The sequence below is a fragment of the Euprymna scolopes genome, chromosome 3 (genome assembly GCF_053919585.1).
Source record: "Euprymna scolopes isolate OS-2025 chromosome 3, ASM5391958v1, whole genome shotgun sequence".
In the NCBI taxonomy this organism is placed as follows: domain Eukaryota; kingdom Metazoa; phylum Mollusca; class Cephalopoda; order Sepiida; family Sepiolidae; genus Euprymna; species Euprymna scolopes.
Window position 1 is genome coordinate 124,917,697 of NC_136484.1, and position 24,704 is coordinate 124,942,400.

The 24,704-nt window shown below is 35.8% G+C and overlaps 1 protein-coding gene across 26 annotated transcripts in view; it reads right to left on the minus strand.

Annotated features, from left to right (window-relative positions):
- Positions 1-24,704, minus strand: part of LOC145258350 (cGMP-dependent 3',5'-cyclic phosphodiesterase-like) — an 889,144-nt gene that overhangs the window by 295,101 nt on the left and 569,339 nt on the right. For all 26 annotated transcript variants that reach the window (XM_080116605.1, XM_080116606.1, XM_080116604.1 and 23 more), the window contains one exon: positions 7,726-7,785. In XM_080116605.1, coding sequence (XP_079972731.1) covers positions 7,726-7,785 — 60 coding nt within the window. The remainder of the gene's footprint in view (positions 1-7,725; positions 7,786-24,704) is intronic.

Genomic DNA, 24,704 nt, shown 5'->3' on the forward strand with positions numbered 1-24,704 from the left:
ATTCTGATCCAGAAAACAAACTTACCCCCTTGTCAGAAACATCGCTCATGGAATGCGTGAACTAAATGACAAAGAAAGCAAGTGTTAAGAGGCTGTTGAAAGTAGACCTAAGATCCACTTTTTACTCTCCTGGATTATCTGTTCTGTTAGGAGAACTTCCTTCCAGACATTACCTCCTTCTATGGGGCAGCGTAATACATGTTCATTCGCCATATACTTACAAAAATATGCATCCAGAGAGCATATTTTTCTAATCGTAGCTTAAGATGATGAAATTGCAAACCTGTCAAAGTTTGAAACAATATGCGAGGTGAGGAGTTTCAAATCTAATTTTCCAAATCAGTTGTTATCAGGGGGGGGGGGTAAAAGTTGAGACCACCATTTCAGACAGACAAGATGAAATCAGAGATGCTTAAAGGAGATGAAGTGATTAGAAAATAAAATAGAAAATGCTGCAATTGACCGAGCGAGCTAATAATAAAAATAGCAAGAAGCCATGGCAATGAATGTCGGATGGTTGTACTATCAAAGAATGCCCGCTCTGAAGATTGATCAGAGTTGATAAGATAGTAACTAGGACGTAAAGATAAAACATACAGGAAAAAAAAAAAAAAAAACTACAGGAAAAAAAAAAAATTAAAGCATTGGTTTATTACGAATCTCTTATATGTATTCTAGCAGTGGATCAGGTTTAAGAAAATAGATTTTCATCTGCTTTTTATAGCTATGCAACGGGGAGGGGGGGGGAAGGTGGTGATAGGGGAAGGACTTTCAGCATGGACTCCATATGCCATGTTCAAGTCCTGCCATTTTCATCGTATTCCTCACTTTAGGTGTTAACAATCTTTACAGTAAGTCAGGAAAATGAAATGTCAACAAAATATTTAAAAAATGGTTAAATACATTTGTAATTTGATTCTATTAGGCTGGTGCAAAAATGTCGTTTTTTGACGTTCAACTTCATGTCAAAAAACATTTTCGCACCAACTTAATATTTTCTTATAGATGGAAAAAACTTTGCTTGATATTATCAGTAATAATATTTTAGACATTTAATGAAAAAGGTTTAAAATTCATAACTTCCATTAGATTATTTGGAAATTCAAATGACAGCCTCTAGTTAAGTTTACGCACAAGTACATTTACACTACACTTAAATTACTTTGAAATAATTCATTAAACAAAAAATAAAAATAAAAACTGCATTAAATACACTGACTAACGCAGTTTTGTTTTAATTGAATGGGTACGTTTAGTTTTAATACATTTGCTGCCGTTGGTAGTGGTGATAATATTTACATTTGTCAGGTCGAAAAATTGTAACATACGAATTCTTATAAAGGTTTTTATTTACCACACAAGTTTTCATTTTGAAATGTGCCCGAATTTGAAATTAATCCAAAGTCTACGACTTTAAAATTAGAGTTTCTGCTTATCAAGGGCCAAAGGCCACTCGAGGATAAGTTTTGTAGCAGTATATAGATATGTGCGTGTAAAAATAAAGGTTAGATTTTTCCACATAGGAGAATGGCAAATTCTATTTAGAAGTTAGGAGTAGAAATCGAACTACACGCAGAGGAAGGGAAGTTGCAGCATGGATGAAAGTGTTAATAACACCTACTAAGACGGGCTGATAATTTTTGGACAACTCTCTTAGCCGTCTTCCTCGAAATTTTCACTATAAGGTAAGGTGCGATGGGAAGCTGATGTGTAACCTACAGTCCCAAGCATCGAAAAACGTGAACCATTAAGCGACAAGATTGTTGGAGTATATTTTATGTTGTACATTATTGCAGCTACCAGGAGAGAGGGAGAGAGAGAGAGAGAGAGAGAGAGAGAGGGGGGGAGGCAAAAATTCAGCTGCCACATCACTGCAACTACAATTATACAAGCAGCTGGGTTTGTTGATAAAGTGTACTATAAACCTAGTTATAACGCTCCTACATTGTTACAGTATTACTAATATTTTTTTAATCACATTTGTAGAAAAAAAATAAAAATTAAATTAAAAAAAAAAATTAAAAATAGAACAAACTTTGAATTTAGCGAAATTTTCTCATAATTATTAAGTTATATACTATGTGCAGGGTTATAAAATGCACCTTTCACAAACGAAAAACATTTATGCGAGCGACCGAAACTATATCTGAAGTGACTAAAAACTAATGCTTTTCTATATAAGTAAAAGACACAATTTCGAATTAAAGTGATCTCGTGGCATTTTTTGCATTAAAATGTCAAACTATGTTTGACGTCATTCAAAATCAAAAACTTACTGCTACAATAAAAACGAATTTTAATTCAATTCATATTGCATACGCATGGCTTGTTGACTGATCCCTTTGTTCACATTGTGAACGCTCTGCTGATTACTAAACGCATTCAGTGGACCATTACTATATAAAAAAAAAAAAAAAAATTCTTTGCTACTCTAGGAAAATATAATGGCAAATTTTTAAAACCAAGCTTCTCTCTTTACATCAACATTCTAATCCACATCTGGCATCAATTGAAATGAATGGCTCTCGTCTTCAGGAGGCCTAAAGTTTTGACAAGCTTCTGGGCTTGACCATTACTCCTGATCTTAAATGGAACACGTACATCAAATCTGTTGCCAAGGCCGCTGGAAAAATGGTAGGATCTTTCTATCAATCCGGTAAATATTTCACTGCTGATTCTATTCTCTATCTATATAAGAGCCAGGTACGTCCAAGGATGGAATACTGTTGCCACATCTGGGCAGGAGCTGCTAGAAAGGACTTGTCCTGCCTTGATAGAGTTCAAAATAGACTTCGTAGCCTCGTAGGAGATGTCCTTTTTTCCTCCTTGCAACCTCTATCTCACAGAAGAGATGTTGAGAGTGTCTCTGATGTATCGTTATTTTCATGGAAAGTGTTCGACTGAGCTTCAATCTATCGTCCCCCCTCGCCAAACTTTCACAAGAAACACTCGTCTAGCTGTAAACACTATCAATAATTCCCCCCACTCTTTATCTGTGCCTAAACCTAAACGTAGATTCCATGAACAAAGCTTCTTTCTTAGAACTGCACGCCTGTGGAATTGTCTTCCTGCTTTCCGGCTGACTACAATATGGTTGTGTTCAAGTCTAACGTAAATAAGTTCTTGATGAGCCGTTCCATATAAGTTATCAAATTTACCAAATTTTCATTACTAATGATTACTATATTGTCCAATTTCTACTGTACACTCTTTAACCCTTATCCTTGAGTGGCCTCTTGGCCTTGATAATGTGGTGATGCCTATGTAAAAAAAACAAAAAAAAAACCTTTTTCAAAGACAAAACTTACTGTTCAAATAGAAAAGTAAAATTACCACTAATGCAGCCTTTGCCTCAGGATCTACATTTATACAAGAGCTTGAAGACCGTCACTTCAGAAAACAATTGCAACAACAGTTTTCATTTCTTTTGCGACTAAATTTCCTTCAGAAATGGAGGGAATCTTCAGTTACACAGGACTGCATATCTCCTAAGATATATTTTATTGGTGGTTACCACATTAATTTATGAATGGATATTCACAGAAAAACATTGGAATTTAGAAATAATTTCATAAGTTTGGAAAATCAGAATTTATATAAAATTAGCCTGGGTGCCCGGCGTTACCCAGGTGTTTGGAGGTGTGTGTTGAGAAAAAAAAAAAAGTAGTAGGCTCGAACCCGTACCGCAGAGGCGGAAAGAATGTAAAAAAACAAAAAAAGTGACCGGAAGTGACAAAGGTTTAAATTAAGGCTAGTCAATCGAACAGAGGTGAAGACTTGAAAATATCAAAAAAAAACGACCCCTCCCTGTAGAAAAGTGCCCAGTTGAGGGTGAAGGAATTCATGTTTTTAGCCTTTTAGCCAATTTTACGATATTTGTCGTCCAAAGGGTCGAGCTTCAAAATGATACAGATCTCATAAAAATCCATCACTCTGTCGAAAGTCTTAGGCAGACATACATACATTTAAACAGACAGGTGAGATTTATATTATAGATTAGATTCCTACACTAATTAGCCTACCATTATCAATTTTGAAACAACAACTTCTAGGTGCAAAGCATTTGTGGACTATATTTAGTTTTCTGAAAGGGAAGTGAAAAGGAAGTGTAACCGCTCTGAAAATTCAGATACTTCAGATTTTTATTAAATTTTAACAATAGATATTAGACATCAAGTAATATTCCAAATTTTTGTTTCTTTGGAAACTTTTAAACAGGTCCATAAAAAAAATTCCAATAAAGGAATAATATATATAAGGCCCATAAGGACATAACATGAGTATAATTATATGATTTCTTGTAAAGCCAAACTGCTTTTCCTCCAACTTTCAATCACAGTGGATCATTTTATGCCAGATATGGTTTATGTGTTAATAGTTTGTGCAATATGAAAGTGATTAGTTTGTCAGAATAAAGTTTAGGTCAGTAATTGCTTGATGTTATTGTTGTCAAACCAATTTCTGTTAATTTTTTGTTTTTCATGAGTTGGAAATATTCTGGATTTATTAAATACTTTATAATTTGAGGGGCAGGTACTTCTTTGAATAACTGTGCGAAGGTTGTTGCGCGATAGCTTTTCCTGCAAATGTTCTTATACTTTTTGCAGTCAATCAGCACAGGACGCAGAGTAGTTGATTGCAGCAGGTACACAAAGGCGCCATTACTCCTTTGAACAGGTATGTGTTAAGTATGTGTGCCAATTCTAATTCTACTTAATGTGCACTGTTTCTTTGAATAGTTTCTTGCAATATTGTGTTGGGGTTGTAGTTTGCATGTTATTTCTTCGTAGTTAGATTTTATACTCCTGTAGTTCCCTGTATTAGCTTTTTTTTTCCATTACCATGTGACCAATGGTTTAGTGTCAGGTCTTGTTTTTGAGAATCTTCTGTTCTATGGGATTTGTTTGTGGTGTTTAGAGGAATTTCTTCCAATTCAATTTTTTTATAGTGTGCTATACCTGTTGCTTAATTCGGGCATTGTTTGTAGTTCATTTCTTGTTTGTGTCTAGATTTAGATGATTGAAGTGGCTTGTCATGACGTTTAGATTTGGGTGAGGACTGTCTATACTGTGATTTGTCTTTGCATGTTTGTGCGCTTTCCATACAGCAAGATTTTCTTTTTTTTTTTTTTTAGATCTTGTTGGTCATGATTTCTGAGTGATTTGGGGTATTTTATGTTGATTTTTCTTGACGTGAGTCTTGTGATGGTATTAATTGTTGCTCGAGTATTTTTTGTTGTGTATGTAGTGTTTTGGGGTGGGGTTGTTTAAACTGCTGAATGGTGGTATGTGGTTCTTTTCTAAAGCTTAGATGTTTTGAGTGTGTTTAATTTTCATTATCTCTTTCATGCTTCACAGAATCGCGAGTCAGCTGAATGTTCGCCTTGGCAGTTTATACATTCCAGTTGTTGGCAAGTGACTCCATGGTGGTCAGATCCATCATTCCACAATTTTTACATATTTTCCTTCTGTTACATCAGTTTTCATGGTGGCCAAACTTGTAACATTTAAGCGGAGTAGGGATATAGATTTCCACTTTAGTTATGTACCTGGTCTTAATTTTGGTTGGAGGTTTAGGAGGTTAAATGTAGGTGTTAGTTTTTATTTCTTGTTTTTCTTTTTACTTCTGTTTTAAGTCTTGTTTGATTTCAGCTGTTGTACAATTATCCAGTTCCGGGCTTTTCACCTTTGATGTGTTGAGAGATTTATGGGAATACTTTTATTTTGTTGCATAGTGGGTGATTTTTAGAAATTGCATGCTTCTTGTTTTAACTTCTATCAAGGTAGTGTTACTAGTTATTTTGATTGGTTTTGGAGCCATGTTCACCAAGATATTTTCTATTATGAAGAATGAAAGTTTCGTGATGGGTTTATCATCCACCGACTTAAGAACTATGTATGTTGGATAGATGGTGGTTATTTCCCCCGTTTTGCTATTTGTGTCTATACATATCAAATTCTGGATATGGTCTTTTACTGTATTTCATGACATTACTTGCAATGGCTTCGGAATTATGTGCCAGATGTAAATTTTTTGTGTTTTATTGGCTATGCTCTCCCACCCACCTCAGAGCCCCATGAAGGGATGCGCCTAGGAGAAAACCCATTCGCCTAGTAACATCAGGGTGATACAGCCAATATACTCATGCTGATGACTGATAATTTAAGATTCTATCCCTGGACTTTCATTTCCAAGATAATTATTCACCCAGAAGCATAAAAGGGTATACATCCTTCCTCAGTAAGATTGACCATAAAGCCATTCTCCTAATTCAGATTTTGTATATCTGAGAAAGGGCTAACATGACCAGCCGATTGGTCAGATTGGGCTTCTCCGACCACCTGTCTAGCCCAGTAAGGGCTAAAGTGAAGTGTTGCAAGCCACATGATCTCTTCAGTTACTGGATTATGGGCTGCTCAGCCACCAGGATCCCATCCTCAAGCATTACAAGTCGCCATTCATGTCCAACAGGTAGCTTCATTGGGGGAGGAGGGCAGTCAGTGTATTTTAATGCTCTACTGACAGGGCCTCATAGGTTTGTATAGCAGTGGACATTTTTTATATGATTTCATTATCAGTTCCTAGAATCTTTTTATAGATCGTTGTAGGTATTTCTAAATTTGAGTTTTTGCTTGCATATGTTTAGTTAGTCATCACGTTTGGTTTCTCCGCATTAGAGAAAAAACTTTTTACTATATTTTGTATATTTAATCTGACTGGTCAATAAATACTTATTCTTAAAGTTTCATAACCGAAACAAAATGTCAAAAGAAGCATGATTCTATGTCAATGTTCGTTCTGTGATCAGTACCGCACCATATGATTAAAACCTTCTCAAACAGACTGACGTTTATTTCTAGTAGTATGGTTGGATTGAAGAATTGCATTTTTATCATCCTCTCCCTTTAAAAAAGTTGTGGGAGGTCAATCCATTGTATAAATGGCATTGGAAGTGGTCATTCTGTACAAAAAAACAAAAATAGCTAATATATTAAAATTTGTTTTTAAGATTAAATTTACTTTTTATCCTATAAATAGGATATGAAATTTTATGGATGTCGTTTTACAGCAATCCATTAGTCCCTATGATTCTTTTCTAAGAACACAAGAATAATTAACCATATTTCAGGAACATCTGCATTGTTCAGAGATTTTGTTCCAAGATATCTATAGTTAGATTGATATGTCTTTCAAATGTTACATCTATTATTAGCAAAACTGATGTGCTACTTTTCAGTATATTGTGCAAAAATCTATAGTGGAAAGATTTAATCAGTTTTATCTAGTCCAACATTTTTAGTAAGTAATCCTTATAACCAAGTCTCTCATATATATATATATATTACTAATATTAAGGACGTGAGAAATAAAAATGGCCGCCAGTGAAATTGTACAAAACGATACCAACAATTTTGGTTACATTGAAAGAAACGTAATATTTTTATAGTTTGGCTATGCATATAGAGCTCTTTCTGAAGCTGAAATGATACGCTCATTGCATTTATATTTCTTGCATAAGTATTAAAAGCATGTTGCGTTTGTTTTCATTACCATTCCAGGTTTCATTCACGTAGGATATTAGAAATTGTAGTGGCAATTACTCGTTTCCCCGCATGGTTCCAATTTCTTTAGTGGTAATTTAATAGTGATAAATATCCACAGCATTTTGCTATTTTAAACAGATCAAATTAGCTCACCAAACAGTAGAAACAAAAATGCACAAACCTGATACTGAATATCCTGTATAATCCGTTCTTGTTCTTCACTGAAGTAATCACAAACTGCCTGAAAGAAAAGAAAAAAATGAATAAAACAAAAAGAATCAAACAAGATTAAATTATATCAAAACAATTAAGAAATACAAATTGGAAGCAAATATCAAAAGGTAATATAGCCATTGTTTACATAATTAAATCAAAGAGTCATTTCGTTGTGTGATATTCGAGTGAAATCGTATTCCAACTGCTAATAACCTGCTATCAAAGTAAAAAAAAAACTGTAGGGTTCCATTACCCATTAACTTGAGTTCAAACAGTGTTGAACACAGAAAACAATCCGAGAGCAACTCAAGATCTCAGTTTTCCTTCACTAAAAATATCTTTCCATTTCTTTTTATGCACACATTGAAAATTAACATTCGTTTTTTTGGTTTGTTTTCTTTTTAATAAAGTTTTAAATATTTATTTTAATAAAAATCAGACTCCTTACAAAAACATGTAGACATTTTATTCAACTGCATGATAAATGAACATATCGATGTTTGGTTCGTTTCAATTAGCACATATGCAAATTTAATTTTATGAGTACAGGAGGGATTTAATTTTAACTGATAAGAGAAAATCATGTTTTTCACTTTAATAGGAACAATATTCCTCTGTTCAAACTTCCACTTCATAGACGTACGACATCTTGAATTCTAATCCAATAAAAAAAACATTTTTACATCGTAGACGCACCATGTATGTCGAATTTTAATGTTTTAAGTTTTGTTTCTCAAGACGATTAATCTAAAAAAAAAAAAAAAAAAAAAAAAAAAAAACTGATGAACACAATTGTTTTCTTTATTTGCTTTTATATATATATACTTTTTACAAAACAGTCACCATTTATCCTCGAGTGGCCTTCAGGCCTTGATAAGGGTTAATGTGTGTGCAGTAGTCAATGGAACAATATCGTAGTAATCGTTAGTAGTGGTAATTTGGTGAATTGGATTACTTAAGAATTGGATTGCTCAAGAACTTGTTTATGTTGGACTTGAAGACAATAATATTGTAGTCAGCTAGAAAGCAGGAGAATGGAAGAGTTCCCCAGGCTTGCAGTTCTAAGAAAGAAGCTTTGTTCATGGACTGTACATTTAGGTTTAGGCGTAGATAAGGAGTGGGAAAATTATTGATAGTGGTTTCAACTAGAGTTTTTTGTGAAAGTTTGGCAATGGAGGAAACCAGATTGGAGCTCAGACGAGCACTTGCCAGGAAAATGATAAATTTCAGACAGGCTTGCAATGTCTCTTCTGCAGGAAAGAGGTTGCAAAGATAAAAGAGCATCGCCCACAAGGCTACAAAGTCTATTTTGAACCATGTCAAAGCAGGATAAGCTGCTTCTTGCAACTCCTGCCAAAACATGGCAACAGTACTCCATATGTACTTGGCTCTTATACAGGTAGAGAATTGCATCAGCAGTGAGATATTTACTGGAGCGGTAGAATGATACCACTTTTTTCCAGCAACCTTGGCAACAGATTTGATCTATGTGTTCTATTTCAGTTCAGGAGTCATGTAAAACGAAAAAAAAAAAGTCACCCATGAAAGCGAGAACCCTCCAAAATAAACCTTAATCTATTATGTGAACTACCAAAAATTAAGCCGACTTCACAAACTGATAATAGTTCATTATTGGAGTTTAATTATAAGGTGAAACTCGAATTGACTCAATCTCCCTTCCCATATTCATGAGGGGATGCTTTGGCGTTATCTATCTCGAGTTTATCTTCAAACAGCGTCCTGAGTTGATAATTTAGTACCAGACTTATACTAAGTAGATATTAATAAGTCCCTCGTACCTATTCCCCCCATTTTTTTTTTTTAAATGGAGAGTAGATAATGCAGTAGATGTGTTATCGGCAGTTCCAGTAACTCTCGCTTCTCCTTTTTGTCCCTCAGTCCTCATTACGATAAGTGATTTTTCTGACAAAGGGTGAAGAAAAAGCTGCTTCCCAGATCGGTAGTACTTCGTGAACAGTAGTCTGAGATGTCGGAAATTTTTTTGTCTCTATGTCTATCCTTGTGGCCATGTCACTAGTAAGGATGCTGGAGGTAAACGTTTCTTCTGGGCTGACGTTATTTGCCTGATAGTCAGGGACCCGGACCTTAAATTAACCACTAAGAAGGCTGTCCTATCAGGAGGTGCAAAGTACTGGGGCTGCTCTATTGCCATTTGGTGAATGGATTCTGGACCATGCAGTAGTCTCTGGTGGGGCCTCTCGATGCCATACTAGTGAGTAATTGTTACGGCTTTACCTTATGTACTACATAAAAAAAATTTTCCTGTCCTTTTCTCTTACTTTCCCCTCTATCCTGCTCTAACCAAGTATGCCGACCTGTTCCACAAATCCCAAAACCTCAACATGAAATATCTCCGGAAAAAAAACTCGAATAAACCTAGAAACCCATCTTCCAACATACACTCCTACTACCATGTCTCCTTCTCCAACATCAGAGGTCTATGTTCCAACCTTCCAGAGGTTGAAACCCAATTATAGGAGACGAAACCAGACATATTCTTTCAAAGCAAAACTTCCCTAGATGAGTTCATAATTAACGGGTACTCTAACTTAACATCTAAATCTGACCCCCAAGACTGCCATGGGCATGGAATATGTGCCTACATTAAAGATGGCTTTCCATGTGGCAGGGATATCTCTAGAGAAGATCCTAATTTACCTTATATGTGCTTCCGGGTTGGACTTGCTTACACCACTGCATTTATATTTGCCCTCTATCGGCCCCATAACAGCGGAGTTACTATCTTTAAGAGTATATCTGAGAAAATAGACAACATCCTGTCTGCACATCCCTCGGCTAACATTCACATCTGAGCTTTGTTCATGTTCTGTTCTTTCTCCTCTAGAATCCTCCGACCACTGTCATATCAGTTAAGATAAAAATGAAATGTAATAAGTACCCCCTCCACCGTACTGTATACTTATACTCCATGGCTGACTGGGATAGCTTCCATGAATTCATATCTGATCTACCTCTGCATTCCATGTTTAAAAAGGAGGTGTCCTTAATAGTATCAGACCTGACTGAATGGCTAATTGTAGGCATAGACTGATTCATACCACCAAAAAAATTCCAACAAAACCCATAACAGCCAGCCATGGTTCTCCCCAGAATGTGCTGCTGCCATCGCGCACAGAAATCACTTTTTCCATAGTTACCAGCGTAATAGATGCACTGAGACTAAAGCTGCTTTCAGGAATGCCAGCAACCAATGTAAAAGAGTAATAAAAAATGCAAGAGAGCTATATGTCCAGTCTTAAATCCAAAGTAGCTGATCAGCGGCTTGGTTCCCACCAGTTCTGACAAATAAAAAATAGGATCCTGAAAAGAAGTGTGCATTCTATCCCAACCATTATCAATGGACCTGAGGTCATCTCGTCAGCATCAGACAAGACCAAACTATTTGCCAAGAACTTTGCAGCTAATTCTACCCTATGCGACGAAGGCCATCAACTCCCCATATTTCCTCTAATAACAGAACACGCTAGGTAACATACAAATACCTGTGCATGAGGTCGCCAAGCTAATCAAGAACCTTGATTCCAGTAAAGCAATTGGCCTTGACGGCATCCCAATTATAGTGTTAAAGCTTCAACCAGAACTTGCTCCCATAGTTACGAAACTGTTTAAGCGTTGTCTTAAGGAAAAGTGCTTTCCAACACCCTTGAAAACCTCATCAGTATGCCCTGTATTTAAGAATTCAGGTGATAAGTCATCTCCCTCTCAGTACAGACTGTAACGAAGTAAGGGTGTGGGTAGGTTGATGCCCCCCCCCGTTAGGAAGAAAGGCAAAACCACTTGGTATCAAGTTGTTTATTTAAGAAACCTGAGAACTCTGTGTTAAAGGTTAACAAAAACTGTATTTACTGTTTATTTGAGTTCAATCAGATCTTTGAAGCAAGCCATTGTGTTATTTTTGTAAATGATAATTTAGAATATGGACTGAGAATTGAATTTCTAAACAAAAAAGAAATAATATCCGCGTGATGTTCAGAGGGCGATATAATTGTTTATATATATATATATATATATATATATATATCAACAAGTCAGATGGACAAAACAGAGAGAATGCGCAGGCATTTCTTGGAGAAGAGATGCGCAGAGAGGAACACAGTCAAAGCAGAGTTGGCTCTTGACTTGACACATTTCTTCAGATACCCAGAAACCAATACTCCCCAAGGTTACAAGCTGATGCCTTCGACCATATTCTTAGCATAACACATCGCTTCCTTTAGAACTCTGAAAGAATTATAAGAACTGTACTGTTTTTGTTAATATATATTTGGTGCAGAATCGTTTTATCCTCTTTTTTTTCTTTTACTACAGAAAAAAAAATCCACGGCTCTCTTTCGACGACGTTCGTCGTTAAGAGGGTACACAACGAATTGGCCCAGGATATATAACTAGACGATCAACCGATAATTCGGTCACTTCCCCATACCAGTAACTTTAGATGGCCAAGAATTATCACCAGCAGTGGAAGGGTTCCGAGGTCGACGATCGTCCTCAACTGACTGGTGAAAGAGTGGGGGTGACACAGACCAATAAGTCTCCTGTGTGTCATAAGTTGCTGGAATCCATATTAAATAGACAAATAGTCAACCACCTCAGCAAAAATAACCTTAGTGACATGCAATATGTGCTAACGGTTATATTTCATAGGATTAGGGAATCGCTTGACAAAGGCTTCCTTTCTAGGGCAATTGCTCTTGACATATCAAAGGCCTTCGACAAAATATGGCATAAAGGCCTACTTCACAAGATTTCCAGCTACGGTATCACTGGAAATGTTTTCTATCATTAAATCATTTCTCTCTGATAGGCTCATAAGAGTAGTGGTCGATGGACAAAAATCAGAAGCCTGCAGTATTAATGCTGGAGTCCCTCAGGGGTCCATCCTGGGCCCAACTCTTTTCTTGATCTACATCAATGATCTCTCTAAACACATACTTAAATCATTCATTGACATCTATGCTGATGACACGACCATCTACGGCAACACATCAAAGGCTGTAAATGACAAAGTTCTCTGATTCTCTCCTCTGATCTCTAGCGTGTGTTCAGTGGGGGGGGGGTGAAGAGGGTGGCTGGTCACTTAATGCATCCAAAATCAAGCTTCTATCTTTACATCAACGCTCTGATCCCAATCTGGCATCAATTGAAATGGATGGCTCTCGTCTAGGAGAAGCCCCATGTTTTGACAAGCTTCTGGGTTTGACCTTTACTCCTGATCTGAAATGGAACACGTACATCAAGTCTGTTGCTAAGGTTGCTGGAAAGATGGTGGGATCCTTCTACCGCTCCAGAAGACATCTCACTACTGATGCAATTCTCTATCTATATAAAAGCCAAGTACGCCCAAGGATGGAATACTGCTGCCATATCTGGACAGGAGCTGCTAAAAACAGCCTATCCTGCCTTGACAGAGTACAAAATAGACTTCGTGGCTTAGTGGGGGGGGGTGCCCTTATCTCTTGCCTGCAACCTCTCTCTCGCAGAAGAGACGTTGTGAGCCTGTCTGTTTTATCGTTATTTCCATGGCAGGTGCTCGTCTGAGCTCCAATCTCTCGTCCCCCCCCCCTTGCAAATCTTTTACAAAAAAACACCCGTCTAGCTGAAACCACTGTCAAATACTTTCCCCACTCTTTATCTATGCCTAAATCAAAACGTAGATTCCATGAACAAAGCTTCCTTAGAACTGCACGCCTGTGGAACTGTTCCGTCTGCTTGCTTCCCACCTGACTACAACCTGGATGTCTTCAAGTCCAATGTAAACAAATTCCTGATGAACCGCCCTCTTAAGTAGACATTTTTATTAAATCTCCACACCAACGTACTGTACATGCAATAACCCTTATCCCTGAGTGACTTCCGGGCCTTTATAAGTGGTGATCACCTTGTAAAAAAAAAAAAAAACAGAAAAAAAAAAAGGTCAGATCCAGAAGCTTGTCAAAACATGGACCCCCCCCCCCAAGACGAGAGCCATTCATTTCAATTGATGCCAGACGGGAATCAGAGCATTGATGAGGGAAAGATAAAAGCTTGGTTTTAGATGCATTAAAATTAACCAGCCACCTCTTTCTCCATTGCATCACGTGCTCAAGATGAGAGGAGAAAGAGAATCAGAGAGAACTTGGTCATTTCCGGTCTTTGAAGTGTTGCCATGGATGGTACTGTTGTCAGCATATATGCCTACAAATGATTTTAGTATATGACTTGGGAGATGTTACGAGGGAGCATTTCTATAAAATAATAAAAAAATCAATAAAATCGTTTAAAATGTGTGCTAACGTATTCTAGGCACCCCTAATGATCAAACCTCAGAAGTTTTTAATTCACGAGAGTTTAAAGGCCAGAGTATAGTAATAGAAAGATTAGGTTTTAGAAGTATCTAGAAAGCCACAGAGGATTCTGCAATAATCTAGAATGCGTTAAGATTCCATATAAATAAAAGTGGAGAGGGAAACATCAGTTAGCAACTTGGACCCGTCCAGATAACTCCGGTTTATGAGTGAATAATCACTAAAAGACTGGCCTGTAACCATTCTTAATTTGGACTACCTCCATTACCCTCGTAACGCTCCACTTCCTCGTTCTAGTTTTCGACCTCGAGTTTCAACAAGCCGTATTTTAATTTGTATTTGATAGTAGTAATCCAAAATAACTGTTTATTAACTGACCTTTTTTTTTTCGTTTGTTTTGTTATTGTTGTAAATATTTGTGAATCACCTGATTTGTTCATTTTGTTATTGTTGAAAATAAAGGAAAGTATCATTTTCCGAAAACCATATTTTTAATTGTTACACCTTTTGAATGTAACAGAGATCATTGATGTAGATCAGGAAAAGAGTTGGGTCCAGGATGCATAAATAAAGCTAAGACGATCCTTCAAAGTTATGTATTTTAAGATGGATGCTTCGAGCAAGTAAGTTGTGAATTTGCGATATTTATTTATTTTTATTTTTTACTAGATGCAAATATTAATTATATTGATTTCATTTTTTAATTTGTATTTTATTTCATTGTGTTATATTAAATGTATAATAGTTTCTGGTCCAAATAACGTATAAACCTTACTCGAATACAGACTAATATAGCAATTCTATCCCCCTCTGCAAACAATGGCACGTAACTTTTTTTTTTTTTTTTTTTTACACAGGAATCACCACTTCTCAAGACCCTTGAGGCCATTCGAGGATAAGGGTTAATGGGTATACATTAGTAAATGTGATTATAGTGCAGTTAACATGGGTAGTGAAGATTTTGTAAGTTGCATTACATAGGGGGACGGTTCATCAAGAACTTTTTTTTACATTGGACTTTAAGACAATCAGAAGAGTGCCACAGGCCAACAGATGAGAGTGCCACAGGCATGCAGTTCTAAGAAACAATCTCTGCTCATGGACTACATTTAGGTTTAGGCACAGAAAGAGTGTGGGAAACTATTGGTAGTGGTTTTGGCTAGACGAGTGTTTTTCGTGAAAGTTTGGCGGGGGGGTATAGATTGAAGCTCAGACGAGCACCTACCATAACGATAAAGCAGAGACAGGCTCGCAACATCTCTTCAGTGGGAAAAAGGTTGCAGGGAAGAGAAAAGAGCATTCCCCACTAAGCTACAAAGTCTATTTTGAACTCTGTCAAGGCAGAATAAGCTGCTTCCAGCAGCTCCAGCCCACATATGACAATAGTACTCCATCAGCCGTACATGGGTAGTGAATTGCATCAGGAGTGAGATCTATTGGAGCGGTAGAAGGATCCTACCATTTTTCCAGTGACCTTGGCAACGGATTTGATATGTGTTCCATTTCAGAACAAGAGTAAAGGTCAAGCCCAGAAGCTTATCCAAACATGAAGCCTCCCCAAGACGAGAGCCATTCATTTCAACTGATACGAGATGGGCATCAAAGCGTTGATATAAAGATAGAAGCTTGATTTTAGATGCATTAAAAAGTAACCAGCCACCTCTTTCTACATTGTGCCACGTGCTCAAGATCAGAGGAGAGAGAATCAGAGAACTTGGTCGTTTATGATCTTTGATGTGTTACCATAAATGGTGGGATCGTCAGCATAGATGTTTACGAATGATGTAAGGATGTGATTTGGAAGATCATTAATGTAGATCAGGAAGAGAGTTGGGCCCAGGATGGACCCCTGAGGAAGCCCAGTAAGTGCATTAAATTATAGCTTTATAGCATACAATATGTTATCCAAAATTCTACTAAAAGAACGCCTTTAGCATATTCATTCATATGCTATCAGATATACATACCAAAAATGAAATGTGTCCTATCAATTGTTATGGATATCACGTCAGAAAAGCTACTTTTTTCTACATTAATTTGAAACTATTTATAATGTCCAAAATGTTAAGTTCAACTGTATATAACAAATTGGTAACAAGAAGCTTTAAATTACAACAACCTGTTATGACTAATTATCACTGGTATTTGGTAAAAAAAATTAGAAAGACATTTTTGTAAATATAACAGTTAATAAATAGACACACCAAGGAATCAGATAGCATATTATGTCATCTGATTCTTTAATTGAATACATTGTCAGTCAATGTGGGTTTCACTATGAAAAAGCATAAGCCAAACAGTAGGCATTCTACAATAAATAAATAAAAGGCAACTCCTCTTATTGAAGTATCATTATCTTTACAGTAAGGGTAGGAGGTGTTACTCGAGACAAGAATGATACGATGGGTTCATAATGTGATTCTTAGAGACATACAGAGATGACCTCAAAGGCAGATTAAATTTGGACAGTATAGGTTGGTTGGTTGTTTTTGTTTTACGGCATATCAACCCTTTTCGGGTTATTTAATACCGAATCCAGTGATTTTGAAGAAAATGTTTTTTAATAGAATATATTTGTTGTTTTCACGTCGGTTTCTATTTAACCCATAGTTGGGACCCTAATAGGTACTACCACTCCGGGTCAGAGTGGACCTGGGAGCAATGGTAATTAAAGGGTTGTTCCACACTCCCCAAAGCCCACAAGCTGGGGCCTCACCACTGGATATAGTTTAAGGTTATATCCAGGACCCCCATTGAAGGACTTTTACCCTCTGCAGGGGGGCAGTCGGCATATTCTAATGCCCCACTGACAAGGCCAGACAGTATAGGAGAGGTGTGTGTAGAACAGAATACTTTGATAGTATGGTCAGATTGAAAGAATGTATTTGACGTTGTTGGGTTAATAGATGTAGCACAATCGAAGTAGCAGAGTCAGTGGGCTAAAGAAAGCCAAGGAAACATGAAAAATAAAGATATTAGGCAATCCATTTTATAAGCTGTTCAACACATGCCAGCATGTTAAAATCAATGTGATTATAACAAAAGGTTTTTAAATGAAATCCTCATTAATTCATTTACTGAATTTCTGACCATTAAAAAGTTGAATATTTCTAGATACAACTGTTACTGTCAGATGAGACTAGTTTCTTTAAATTAATATACAGAAATTGAAAACAAAAGGCAAACTTGTTGACTGCTTTGAGTGTGAAGTAAATGGAACAAAATTTTCACGGAGGTTATGGAAAATATTAACAGGAAGATTTCAGTATTTGATTGCTGCATAAAATTGGGCACTGCAATCAGAAATATTGGAAATTTAAGTTTTTCGCAAAAGTTTTCTTTCAACAATCAGAGGGAGTTTTTTTTTTTTATTTATTGTGTCCTAAGTTCAATCAAGAAAATCCCTCTTCAGTCACAATTCTTGTTCAAATAAAAAATTAAGTATCATAAATCAAACTAAGCAGTTTGAATTGTACCTTACTACCTGTTGCAATATTTTTGAAGTATAATGTGGTATGATCCCGCACAGTCGGGAGATTCTATTTATAAACGATGCTGCTAGGAACTTACAAATCAAATTCACGTTCTGCTACCAACCAATCAGAAACCAGAATTGCTCCATAAAAATTAATCCTTTTCTGTAGCAACTTCGCAGATGTTTTCTTCGTGTCAACACGGAAAGAATCTTTAGCTTTGTGGCTTCCAACTCAAGAATTGTCTACAGAGAACCAGTCACCTCCAGGACTTGTATAGAATATCTACCATCGGAAACTGTTCGGAAACTAAATATGGCTTACAACTCTAGACTACCACTTATTACTGGAGATGCACAACTGGAATTATGGATACCATTGAAGACTATAGGAATCTGCTATGCTGAGTGCAAATCTTATTAGATCTATTGTGTTCAATGAAGCACAAATACTGTTGGAAAAGTATGATTGCAATTATTTTATGCCACATCAACCTGACATTTTGTTTCAGAATTTTGTAGATGAGGATTGACAATTCGTATATTTTTGATTATTTGAACTACTATTTTCATCTTGGTTATTTTTGTAACGTTTTAGGTGATGTAACTCCGACCTTTTCCAGATTTTTCTTTTGAGATCAATTTGTGCTTTTAAACAATTTTTATTCGAGTATCATTCCGAACTAATTTGAATTAGTGCGCTCATTCATTTTTACATCTAAGTCAAGGTGATATGCTCGTTTTTATATAAATGCATACAGCCAGATTTTACTTTTGAAAACTAAAAGCCATTCTTAACTGGCCATTTATTTTATTCATGTAGTTTTGTATGCTTTTCAAACAAAGCTATATTTAGTGAGGAATAGATTAAGAGGTTATCTACAGAGATTGATATTTATACCGAGAGTTTGTGATGCTGTTAATTTTGATGATGAATAAGGTGACTGCTTTGAGGTACATCTGTCACCCATTTTTTGAGTCTGAAGTTGTTTTCATAAGCGAAACTGATCCCTTACTTTAAAATCTAAAATATATATTTTTAAATTTCTTTTCATTGCCTACTTTTTCAGGCCGTCTAACAATTTAAATCAATATAATCTCATTTTTATTTATTTTTTTTTAAATCAGCACACTAAACAGCTTTAATCATTTTCAGCTTGTTTTCAGCATCTTTGGTTTAAATTTTTGTCTTTTGGCTAATTTTAAGGTTTTGTCAGATTGCTTTGCTTTAATATTATGCTTAAATTTAAATATCATACAGTGTTTTAAAATTATTTAAAAATTTAAAAAGTTCAGTGGGATCTAGGTTGCCTACCTTCAGGTTTGATGAACCATTCTGTTTTTCTGTTTTTTTTAAATTTAGATTGAGAGTTTGAAAGTTCAGTGTCGTAAAATTAAATTTTACAATCTTTATTTTTATTTTCAGATATTGTTTCATTTGGTTCATGTTGCAGAGTTGTTTACTTTTTTGCTAATAAATATTCTCTAGCCAATTATGATTTTAATACCTTGAATGGAACTTCCAACTCTAACTTTGATACTCAAGTCTTTCAACTGGTTTTCATCATTGGTTTTAGTTCTCTGAACTATGAACAAATATCTTTCATGCAGGCCATCACCTTTCAAGAAGAATTTTTTTGTGTTTTTAACTTCAATTATTTCCTTTTCTAGTCCATATTAGGTGGTGCAGATTCTGGAATAAACAAAATGGTTTTCAGAGTAATTTAAATACAAGATATCATGTGAGCTATAATGTTTGGACGTTTTTTATACTTAATTTTTTTCACATTTCCGTATGATGTATGAATCTAAGAGGTGAAATATTGAAGGGGGCTCAGTATTTATTGATCTACCCTTAGTTTCATATTTATAGGGAGTACTAAAGTCGAGATGTAAAGGTCAATACAGTAGAACCCCGGGATACGGCATTAAAAATTACTAACAAAATACAGTAGAGTATATAATACATATATAATCAAATAACATAACACCGTAAGGCGGGAAAAAATACCGTAACCAGGGGCCCGGAATAATGTATTCCACATTGTAACCGAGAAAAGCGTATCCTAGGGCCACCGTATCTCGAGGTTCTACTGTATTTATTTGGTCTATTTTTACTTACTGTATTCCTATTTACATCGGTGACAACTTCATTTTTCAATTCAGATTTTGTTTCTCCCATAGTTATCAGCTGTTAAGCCACCAGGACATCATAGGTGACCACACTTGGTAGGTGGGTGGCCTTACCCACGTGTAGAGGTGCAGTCAGCCCTCCAACATTACTATTTATAAGAGAGGTTTAGCTATTAAACACAAGGATTAATACTCTGTAAAACGGGCAAAAAAAACACTACTACCACAACCGCAATAGATCACTAGCCATTACATAATGTGTATTACATGTATGTTAAAGAACAGATGAATTACAGAAGTGTCAAAGGTCATCTAGCACAAGAAGCCTATTAAGATGGGCTCTGAACAATCATGGAGATGAGCAATTTAAGAAAAGGCTCACTATTATAAAAAAAAAAAGTCTGGTTTTGTTCATCGGATTTGCAGTAAACATTTACAATCTTTGTTATGAGTATTTACTGGTTCTGCAAAAGCCTTTAATCACTGGTATCAGAAATTTTATGTGGGTAGCTCAACAAGTATCAGTTGTTCTTTTCCCAAATGTTGAAAACTATGGATTAGCTGTTCACGTAAAATGTATGTTCCCTGAAAATACTTCGAACTACTCTAAAGAAATTGGAGTCTAAAGAATATTTAATTGATGTCTAGTACATTAGTTCTGATTTCACAAAAATCAGAAGTATCTAAATTTTCAAATGAGGTTTCTACCCCATTTTTACAAAACTAAACAAAAAAAATAAATAAATAAAAAATATAGTCCACGTCTGGACCCCTTGTGTACAACAGCTGTGTTCCAAACTTTATTGATGAACAATGAAACCAATTATGAATCCTATACAAATATATAAACACTAGATAATGTATCCGCCATTGCCAGGTATTAAACATAACGTTAAATTCTTAAAAAAATAAATAAATAAAAAGATACATGTGAGTATTGTTTTACTCGAGCCGAGACCGAAAGCAACACCTAAAGAAAGCAAGTCAAGTACAATAATTATTAGGCCAGCTTAATCTTTAGAAAGTGTTTTCAAACCTACTTATTAATATGTGAACGATTTGTGCACGCCTAGTCGTGGAACAGTTGGCAAACCAATCCGATGATCCCCAAGTACCAATTTTGACCCCTTAACAGCCCTTTTTCCAGTTGAAAACCAATTAAAAAAATGTCCAAATGTCTGAATACCCTATATACTAAATTTCAAGTCTGGAGTTCAAATATTTGTTGAGTAAATAGGTTGAGAAGCGTCCACACACATTCTCATTTTTTCTAGATATAGATTTTCAACTTCATGAAGATAAAGTTCTCATATATATATATATATATATATATATATATATATATATATATGGGCAGCATAATCATGTTGACACACCGGTTCCCGCTGGATCACAGAAGTTAAGCAACGTTGAACCTGGGCAGTACTAAATGGGTGACCATTTGGGACTTTCAGGTGCTGCATGTATACTCTGCTTAGCTCGACATCGTTTCCAGTTGTCCTGATCTTCTCCTTGCCACTGGACTCAAACAGTACCGATTCAGGAGAGGTGTGGTTGGAGATTGTGAAACCCTTGCCTCATAATTACACGTGCTACTGCCCCTAAGGGGTATCCTTTGTCTTTCAAGACAAACGGAAGCATGGATTAGCAGGGAGACCCGATGTTGTCAGAGATTGAATGAGGATCACTCTTCCATACTTTTGTCATTAACATTGAAGTCACTCATTTTTTTATCAAATCAATTGATTTCCTACTCTAGTTAGGGTCCTTCCCACAGAGCACCGGGAGGAGGCTTCACATGCCTCTCCACAGTGATAGTCCACAATACATTGTAGTCTACATTGCACTGTAGAGAATCTACTGTTGATTTTATTAAATTATCTGTAAATAATGGTTTTAATGTTTAAAATACAAAAGTCAAGTATCATGATTCAAGTATGCTCTTTATTTCAAACGCACCCCTGTCTTATCAAAGAATCAACTGCTGATATGAAATTATTTTTACATAATCATTTGAATTAAAGTTAAATGTACAAAAGTCGAGTATCATGGCTCAATTGTGTTCTAAAAAGAAACATTTCAAATTCGCTTTTTATAAAAGAATCTGCAGCTGCTTTTATAGGCTGGGCCTTTCTGCTTGTGTGACGATAAAACTTCTCAAATGCACTTGTGATGTTAGGTTGTATAAAAGTGTTAACTAGGGTCAAAATCTGATTTCTTTAATCGAATTTCTTTCGATAATTGCTTTGATGCTTAGATGCATTCGGATACAAAACCAATGTAAGAACACTCCCAGACACATCGAGTACCTTCGTGTGAAATGTAAAAACAATCGGCCCAACCATTTCAGAGACCATAGGGAACGAATTCACAAAACCCCTTTTATAGAAAAGAGAGGGTTTCATATTTTAAGTTGTAAGTAAGGGTTGGCTTTCAAAGACGTATTAAAAAGTTTGGAAAATGTACACCAACAATCAAGAAATAAAAAATTAAATACTTTGTTTCCTGAAATATTAAAGCTCTATCCGGCTATGTTATGAGTTTTCCTTTTGCCGAGAGAAAGAATAATCTACTTAACTGCACATTTTAAATCCAGATCCGGTTATATGAATCTGGAATCTCCCACATCACACACTGATTAACACACACACACACACACACACACACACACACACACACACACACACACACACACAAGTTTAGGCTTATTACAGGGTAATAAGTCGGTATATATGCATTCCAGGACTACTCTATTTGACTAATAGAGCTAGCATATGTATTCAATTTATTTGGCTTATATAGATATATTGAAGTTTCAGTTTGTATGACCTCTTCAGAGACCCTATTCTATTCAGCTGGAAGGATTTATATTTTAAAGAACTATGTGTTGGGAGGGAGATAATTTTTTAGGGTTAGCTTGCTATGTTAATACATGGGAAATGGGCTTCAGAATGCTAGGTTTTAATATTCATTCTGCACCTTCAATCTAGATCTTCGAATAGACTCCAACAAATGGCGTATACAACAAACATTAATAGTGTCAAATAACCTCAAATAACAAAAATATAATAATATACATATTGACCACACATCCTCCAAATCAAATTAACAAACTGTGCCAAAAACAATCTTTATCTGGTTACTTGTGGAAACTAAAAAGAAATAATAATTGTAAAAATACACAACCTAATACACAAACTTGTAATATGAATCTGAACAGTCCAAGATCCCACAAACATTAAATATACCCCAGTGATAGTAAAGTGTAAACAATGTCCACAGACGTAGGTGAGCGGTAAGAGTCGCACATTTCTTATAGCACATGTATTTCTATGTATATTGAAATGGAAGAGTATGTTGTGTGTTATATATATATTACTTCATTTAATCACGTAAATTAATATACGAAGATATAATTTTATGCGTAAATTTTTCAGTATTTACTTCAGTGCTCAATACATAGGTAGATCCAGGTAGTAAGCCTGAGGAATTCTCACGAAAATGAAATGCTGAATATTCTGTGTAGCTTAATTGCCATATATATTTTCAACAAAGTTGTATGTAAGCATATGTACTTATGTAAATACAAATCCGCTTTCGCATAAGTGTATACATGCAACGATACATAGGTGTCTAAGCATTCACATATGCATGGGCTCCTGTGGAAGTGTTCATATATAATGCATGTGGGTGTGGATATGAGCGCTTAAGAATGCATGTAGAGTTTTAATTCAATTTATACACTATGTACACCTGCATATATGATTGTATATGGTATGAATTTATATATGGTTACCTACACTGCACAAAAACAATCGTGTTCGTATGTTACAGGTGTATATATATATTATATATAATTATTTCATAGTGGTAAAATACAGTGAATAGCTGTTTCTGTGTGCTATAGACGAGTTTGAAAATTAGAGTAAATAGACTGGAAAGTAACAGAATATTGGACATCTTAGCTGTTGCTAAAGAAATAATAATCTAGATAAAATAACGTGGAGTTTGATAAAATGGGCATGTGACTGGTGACTACAACGAAACTGCTGAATGAGGATCTGAGATACTCATAATACAAGAGTCACTAGGACCAGTTTATGAAAGCTAAGAAACTTCTCAGCAGGATCACACACAATCCTCATGTAGCCCCGAACACCATGACTCAATTTAAATGGCTATATAAAGTTGCTGCCCACTTAAGCGCTGGCTGGAGATGTCTGTAGGAAAACCAAGTGTTCTAGCAGAATTCAGCTCTTTGCTATACCTTTCGTACACCTACAGGAAAATCCAGACATGGAGGTATAAAAAAAAAAAAAAAAAAAAAAAAAAATTTTTTGTCAGTTCCCTACCTCATCTTATTTTCATCTCATGGATTATTTGTAGAGGACACAGCTTTTTATCTTTTTTTTTTTGGGCTGCTATTTTCACCCCCGCCCTACAAAAAAATCATAGTGCGACTGACATAAGTGGCTACTATTTGGGACCAGATTTACCGGAATATTATGTAGGGAGTTGGGCAGCTAGATGTCTATTCACAGTAAATTTTCACTGCTTGTTAGCATAGTCAGGAAAGCAGGGACACAGGAGGGAATTCCAAAGTCCAGCAGTTCAAGTTATTTGAGCAGAGAAGGCTTTCCGGCATCTAGGTTAAAGACATTGACTGTACTGCTTGCAACACCAAGAACGAGATTACTGTCAGGATTAAACTGGTGTTCAGGCGTTCTTAGACAGCACGCTCTAGGTTCAGATTCCACCTGAAAGATGTGGAGGCTCGGCGACTCCACTTCCTGTGTATTCATTCAAGGGAAATAAATCATGTCCTTCGATATTAAAAATCTTAATGAGGCACATTTTTCAGTTAATACCTGTTAATGTTGAGACATTGTATCCTATTCTTATTTAAAACATTTACTTCTTATTCTAGAAATATTGACCTCAATTGTTAAATGCTTATGACAAACTTTGTCGAAGAAACTTTTCAATTAATTATGACAAAGGAAATCCGTTTAT